This window comes from Atta cephalotes (genome assembly GCF_000143395.1).
Source record: "Atta cephalotes unplaced genomic scaffold scaffold00005, whole genome shotgun sequence".
Taxonomy (NCBI): domain Eukaryota; kingdom Metazoa; phylum Arthropoda; class Insecta; order Hymenoptera; family Formicidae; genus Atta; species Atta cephalotes.
The window spans coordinates 8,767,219-8,775,047 of NW_012130069.1; the positions used below are offsets into that span (position 1 = coordinate 8,767,219).

A 7,829-nucleotide genomic window follows, 5' to 3' on the forward strand; every position below is an offset into this window, starting at 1 on the left:
ATATATATATATATATATATATATATATATATATATAAAAATAACTCAATAATATACACAAAAAAATAATATTATTTTTTATATAATAAGTAAAACTTATTTTCTGCAATAATTAGTTAGATACTATCAATAACGTAACGTTAACTTCCAATATTAACGAAGAGAAAATTACGAATACGTGAATGATATTATTGCAATATATTAAAAAGTAAGATGTCCTTTTATTTATAATATTTTTAATTTATACAAATAATCTTTTTTGATTGACATACTTTTGTAAGTAGCATGATACATTGACATTCATATTTTGATATGTATAGATTATCTCCTCTGATCTTTTCTAAGCAGCATGTGAACATGATTATATGATAATTTCATATTATTTTTGTTTATAAAACAATAATGAACTTAGAACTTCTCTCAAGTCTCCTTTTAACAACACTCGACCCTTTTCTTTGCTTTTGTATTTCTCAAGTCTTTCAACGCGTCTGGCATTGTTCACATGGGCTCAACGGATCTCTCATTTTTTTTTTTTTGTTAAATGAATAACTTACATCCCCCTCCTTGTAACTTTCAATACGTAGCTTCGAATTATGCTCTTTCTTCTTTGTAATAACCCATAATCAGCGTAAAAATGTAACGTATGTTTCTTTTTTGTCGCATCAGAAACGGTAAGAGCGCGCGTAATTGCGATTGATTGATAACGATCGATGAAGGGGCAATATATTGTTACCTGGCATAGCAACTGGAGTTATAGCTCGTTGAAACTCAATGCTTAATTTCCAAGTGATGTTCGCACGATAATCGTTTTGCCTTTGACGAGAAAACGTTGACGTGGTTCGATCCCATGCGAGATAATGCGCGCAACTTCCATCAGCACTTCCGTCGAGATTGGACTTCGCTTTGTTGGAATCTGGCCGGGTTTGCAGTATGGAACCATCACTTGGTTCACATACATGATGAGCTTAGTGTTTGCGTTGTACTTTCAATATGTGTACATCTTCGATCACTTCGACGTCAACAATATTTCGAATCTTGTCGATGCGCTTAGCATTACGTTGGCTTATAGTCTTAGTTTTCTAAAATTGATCTCTCTCTGGTTGAACCGCAGGTAGGAATAGTTCCTTAATGTAAACAACAAAGATATTCGATGCAAGATACAATTCGATGCAAGCGATTTTCTTACAGGATTTTTTATGATATCGTATTAACGATGGAAGAAGATTGGACTAACGTCAACATTTACGACAAATCGGTATCGTGTATTATGGCAAGTAATGCCAATTTATCACGTTATTGTTCGAACGTGTTGATCAGCATTAACGCTGCAGCTGCAATTTGCTACTCCGTGACCAATTTTCTACGTTTGTCGACCGATTTTAAGGAAAATCTGAACATTAGTTCGAGAGTGCTGCCTGTAAAGATGAAATTTCCCTTCAAAGTTGACGTGTCTCCCCTCTTTGAGCTTTTAGCGGTCGGTCAGATTCTTCATGTAGTGTCAATCGCCACTTTAGTTGGTATGATGAATTGCTTGATCATTACGCTGGTGAGTTTAATTTAACCGATCACGTGAATGATTAGTAGCTTTTTAAGATTTATAATTAGAAGATTTATAATTAAATCTATGAGAAAATAAATCTTTGCAAATTTTTAAGATCTTATTTATTATCATCATTATTAAATTGACAATCAATGTAATTTGAAATATTAATATTGCAGTTTATAATTGCGTTTTCAAGTCCGACAAACCGAATCGATGCATAATGTATAAAACTGAAAAATTTATTTGCAAAAAATTTGCATAAGATTATTATTCATCACCAAGATTCACAAAAATAAGATTATTCCCTTAATTAATTATTTCTTTTAATTTATTTCTTTATTTTTAAGATTTATTTTATTTATTAGCTTCTTATTAGCTTTCTTCTCTATCTCTTCTTTCTTTTTTTTTGCTTATGCTCCTGCGAGCATTAATTAAAGCGTACAATTAAGATTGATTTTTGTCTTCTCTGATTTTGTATTTAAAATTTAGATACTTTGAAAAAGATTATTAATTTGCGGGAGTTCATTTTATGGAATCTATTAATAGTTACGTTTAGGTACTTCACGTAAGTGGACAGATCGATATTCTTCGCCGGGAATTACTGACAATTTGCGGCAACGGAATTTCTCAGCGTGATTCAATCGTCACAAGTGTCAGGCTTGTGATTATCCGGCACCAAAAGATAATAACCCTTTCAGAGAATATTGAGGAGCTTTATTCCGACATCGCGCTGATGCAGTTTTTATCGAATACCGTGGTCATCTGCTGCATCGGTTTTACCATCATAGCCGTAAGTTGCATCGTTAATTAATAAAATTTATGGCATTATTTTGTAATTTTACATTAAATTTATTAAATTTATTAAATATCTTTCGAGTTCTTTGCAATGTTTTTCAAGTCTCTTGTTAGGGATGGAGCCATAGTGGTGATTTTGAAATCCGCTATTTTTTACGTCGCCGTAACGTTAGAAGCTTTTATCTTTTGTTTCGCGGGAGAATACCTTAGCGCCAAGGTTTGCACATATTTTATCTTATATGATGTGTAATATTCTATTTTATTCTTTCGAGCTACTGGTAATCAATTTTCAAACTTTTTCCCTTCTTCTATAGAACAATTTATCAAGCTTGATCAGTTTAATGTGTATTTATGTATATGTGTTTCTTGAATGTTAAAAAAATATGGATCAAACTTGAAATTTAATTCAAGGTACGTTATGGAATTATTCGAAATAGATTTTCTGATCGGAATTATTTAATTATTCCCTAAATTTTTATTGTGTTTTCTAGAGAAATCTCTGAATTCATTTCGAATAATTCTGTAACGTGCCTTGATAAATTAATAGATTTTTTAAAATTTGTATACCATTCTCTTTTTTAGAGCAAATCGGTTGGCGATGCAGCCTACGAGGCACTATGGTATAACATGACACCTGCCGAGTGTCGAATTTTGTTATTTGTGATATTAAGATCACAGAAGAGATTAACGATTACTGCTGGAAATGTTATGGATCTTTCTTTAGAAGGATTTACGAGTGTGAGAATTTTAATTGCGAATATTAACGAGATAAAACGTCAAAATATTTCATGTTTCTTAAGACAAAATAGAAAATAGTATCTGATTTATTACGCGAACAAAATTTATCATTTCTCTTCAATTAGGTAATGAAAGCATCAGCTTCGTATATGTCAGTGTTGCATGCGATGTATTAAACGAGGCTTAAATGGATAACAATTACTTGTGCCAAGTGTATCCATCGTGATTATCGGTGTATTAGACAGTAGTAAGTGTAGCATTACATATAGTTGAAACGATATCTGTTTTATTAAATATACGAAAAGTGAAAAAGTGAATATAATATATAAAAAATCTATATAATATATAAAATATAATATATAAAAAATAAGTAAATTAATAAAAATAACATAACTAAAAAATAACATAAGTAAAAATAATGCAACTAACTAATAATAAGAAATAACTGACTAAATAAAAATAAATTTTTTGAACAATATAATTGTAATAAATTGCTTCAGAAATTTTTAGGATTTTTAAAAATATGTAAAAAGCATTTTCAATATTATTTATTTTCTCTCTATATTTTAATAAATTATTCACATTCTCTTACTTCATATTGACAATAGAGTTCAAACTAAGTTTTAGACATTTATATTTATTACACTTCAGAAAATTGTGTATACTTTAAATTTCGATAAAACATAAATGCAAAAATTCCAGTTTTGTTTTTTCATTCATGTTGTTCACTTACTGTGATCTGTGTACTTACTTGCTCACAATAACAATAGGTGTACCGCTGCGAATAATTATTTTTTCCCTCGATATATGTATTCAATGCCAACGTAGCAATTTAACTTTCCTCACTGTACCGCTCGTGCACGGTTTCTGAATTTATAAGGTTCGAGTAATTCCAGAGATAATGTACTATGTCCGCTTCCCCTGTTCGTTTTTTTTCTTTCATCTATCTATACCCGCCGACATTAAGGCTCTCTTCTCACGTATAAATTTTCATATATATAGTGTTACGCTTAGATAACTAAAAAAATTATCTAGATGAAGATGAGATAAATTGCATATAAATTACATATCTAAAATAAAATAAAAGTGATTTTATTTTAAAATTATCTAAATAAAAAATAAAATTATAAGTTAATTTATCTAAATACTTTTTAGATAATATAGCCTTTAAACAAAACAATTTAAAACATAGAAACAATATGTTCACATTTCGTAATTTTTCTCATTTATAATATAAATTATTAATCTTTAAAAACTAGAGAAGTCTTTTAAGTATTTCATCTGGCTAACAATATCTGTTTTCATGTAAAAATACATCAATGTATCTCATTCAATAATAATATTATTGTACTTTTTAAAGATAAATGTATACATTGCTCAACTTTCTCTTATATCATCGCAAATTTTTAGCCTCGCTTTCAATTTACCCTTAAGAATTTATCTTCCACAATTGCTGCTGTATATCTCTTTTCGACATATTTAATAGTATTAAGTATTCTACACATTTGATACTCATACGTATGTTCAGCACGTACATTTTTTCTTGCATTTTTAATGCAAATAACGGACGACTGCGTATACGAAAGTATATTGGATGTTTCCGTGGCTGGATTTGCTACTTTTTGTTTTGTAATTATGAAAACATCGATCGTTTTATAGCTTTTCTGACTTCTAACAATGAAAAATAAAACATAAAGTAAGCAAAAAAAAATTATTATCTCTTATACAGTCGAGCTGTGAATTCTTAGAATTTTCACTGAGATTTCTCAATTGACCATATCCCAGAAGTGACTTAAGACATTCAATCATGTCGTAATTGGAAATTTTTTCTTCCAATCTATGACGATTTGAAATTGAAACGATTTGAAGACAAAGTTTTTTTAATCTTGTTGTTGTGACAAGTATTTGAATTGAACCAATCTCTATACGAGATTGATATTAAATAATTTGTTAAATAATCTGAAATTAGTAAATATATAAATCGAGGCCTTCTATATCATAATTTTGTTTATAATGTAAATGTAAAAGAAAATCGAGAATTAGTACAACTTACCGTGTCATTTCTATGAAGAATTGTCTCCGAGCTTGATGAAGACTGAAATAAATTCGAATACCGTGTGCCGATCTATGTAATACAGTCTTCGTATAACTGATGTATGGCCGGGTACATCGTATGCAATTTTACTTAAAGTCCTCAGCATATCAGCAATGATCGTATTTCAAATCTTTCAGTACCAATACGTGATTGTATATCTTGAAAAATTTAATGAATCTCAGACGCAATAAGCTTAATTTTCATTTATTCCCTTACGTTTATCAAAATGATTTTTTTCGCATTTGATACGCGATAAGGCTGTTTCACGATATATACCGAGCACAGAATCATGCGATTTATAAACATTTCCCATCTTCATTCTAGTTCTCAGGTTATAAATTACATTGAACAGATTTTCTTTATTTCTATAAATATAATTTTAATTTATGTTTAACATAAAGATAAAATAAAGAAATTTCTGTCTTTATGCAACCTTAAACATTTCTTTAAAGAATCTCTTATAGTTTACTGAACAAAAATTATAACATGCATGATTAAAGATTGGAAGAAATGCGATATTTTGGATGAGTACACAATGATCAGAATAGCTTACGTATCTCGTTGGGTCTCCAACATTATAATTTGCTCGCATATAACGTCAGTATTTCTTTATACAATAAGCACAATAAGAGGATCAAAAATGAAAATTCATCGATGCTCATCATCAAAATGGAGATACCTTTTAAGAGCACATCAATTCACATAAGCTGTTCTTTTTATTCAATTTATTCATCTAACGAGTGCTGGTAGGTGTATTCAATTGTTTTCTGATACCATTGGTAAGTTTGAGGATTTCATCATAATTTGCCTGTAATCCTGAAACAAGAAATAATTATGATGTAATTCTGAGACAGAAGATTGCTAAAACATTTCACATATATAAAATAAAAATAAATATAATTATACAAAAATATTACATCAAATATGATAAAGAAAGCCATGATCGATTAAAGTTAGATGTTTCGAAGAATACATTATATATCCTTTTCATTAAAACAATTTATTTCAGATATGTCTGAGCGCCGATAATTTTCGAACTTTTAACACAGTTAGCTTTCAACTATAACGCTAATAATTCTTCCTAAATTAAAAAGAAAGAAAGAAAGAAACTTATTGTGAAAAATATTACCTCAGCCACGGTTTAATTCGGAGACCTCTCGACTTTTTGGAAAGAGTGTTTTAGCCAACTCGACCACTGAGGCTTTTTTACAAAAATATTAATTTGTCAAATAAGATTATATAAGCAGGCATGAAAGGTACAGTTTTTAATTTTTGTTCTATGCATTAATATCGATTCAGATCAAAAAAACAAATGCAAACAAACACAAATGATTATCATTGGTTTACACTTATTGAAATAAACATAATAAGAAAAGAGAAGCATATCAAGCTTTGTTATATATTATAAATATGTTATAAATCAAATTAAATTAAAAATGTATTGAATTCAGGTATAAAGATTGCACATATTAAAATCATGTCCGTACATGACGTGTTGCTCGGATTTAGATGTGGCATGCTTCTCGTTCTTTAATGATTAGTAACGCTTCACCTTTGTCAATTTGTGAATGATTTAATCATTATGGATATGTGAGCTATAATACTTTTATATTTACATTACTGAGGAAAACTCCAAAAAGAATTGAAACGTTCAAATAAAGAAAACATCATTCCAACTACTGAGTATTAAATTATTAAATAAATTAGTAGTATTAAATTATTAAATTATTTCACAAGAAGTTACGTCGTTTATCAGCACTGACTCTCTCATTAGCTTACTTTATTTGTTGTTTAAAATTTGAGAGTTTGTTTTGTAATTATTATTATTTTCTCGAATAAAGTTAATTATGTAATACAATATTTAATTATGTAATAATATTTTTTATAACTAAAAATTAAATATATATACTTATTAACAATATTTTTATTATATTTCCTATATATGCAGTTTTTATAGGAATATTAGTATAGATCGAAATTTATTTGTTTAAGATTTTTGTATTTACTAAAAGGTTAAAGATATAGCGTGAAAACTATTTTACAAAAATAGTTACAGTATTATGAAGCACTTATCTTCATTACAAAAAAATATCATTCCGTCGAGCTGCCTTTTTCCTTGTCACGTAATCTGCAACATCTTCTCGGAGCTACCCACAACAACTGTGCAATTGGCATTTTTATTACAACAAATTAAGGTACGTTTTTATTTCCTTCTCTAACAAAGCTCCTCGATAGAAAGCTCCTTCTTCAATAGCGAATATAACGCTCTTTCATATACAATAATTTCTATAAAAATTTAAGTGTATTTACAGTGCTACGTTAACAGACAAATTGATAATGTGTACAATGTAAAAAATAAAATGTTAATTTTAACTTAAAGACGTACACAAAAATGTTAATTTTAACATTTTTGCATGTCTCAGAAAATCCACTATATGACTATAAATTAAAATTAACATTTATTTTTTACAGTATATGTACATGTGTTTGAAAATATTTCTAATGTTATCCACCTTTATGAATCCAGTGTCTTTATTTGAAATACTAATGGAAAGACAGAATTATTTTATTTTGTGAGAATATCGAAAAATTTTTCTTTGTCATCACATTACAAAAGTTGTTTAGAATATATTAATTATTTACTCTCTCTCTCTCTCT

The 7,829-nt window shown here is 28.6% G+C and overlaps 1 protein-coding gene across 1 annotated transcript; it reads left to right on the forward strand.

Moving 5' to 3' along the window:
• Window positions 1-1,213: 1,213 nt before the first annotated feature.
• Window positions 1,214-3,252, forward strand: LOC105626655 (odorant receptor 67c-like). Its single transcript, XM_012207948.1, has 5 exons — window positions 1,214-1,546; window positions 2,100-2,333; window positions 2,442-2,555; window positions 2,921-3,076; window positions 3,202-3,252. Exons 1-5 carry the CDS (start codon window positions 1,214-1,216, stop codon window positions 3,250-3,252), a joined length of 888 nt encoding a protein of 295 aa, XP_012063338.1.
• The last annotated feature ends 4,577 nt before the right edge of the window (window positions 3,253-7,829 follow it).

Bases quoted from the DNA above. Each gene is read 5' to 3' on its own strand.
- LOC105626655 (XM_012207948.1), top strand. From the start codon at position 1,214: ATGGAAGAAGATTGGACTAACGTCAACATTTACGACAAATCGGTATCG. The intron at 2,556-2,920 runs GTTTGCACATAT...TCTCTTTTTTAG, and splicing joins GAGAATACCTTAGCGCCAAG to AGCAAATCGGTTGGCGATGC. The intron at 3,077-3,201 runs GTGAGAATTTTA...CTCTTCAATTAG, and splicing joins CTTTAGAAGGATTTACGAGT to GTAATGAAAGCATCAGCTTC.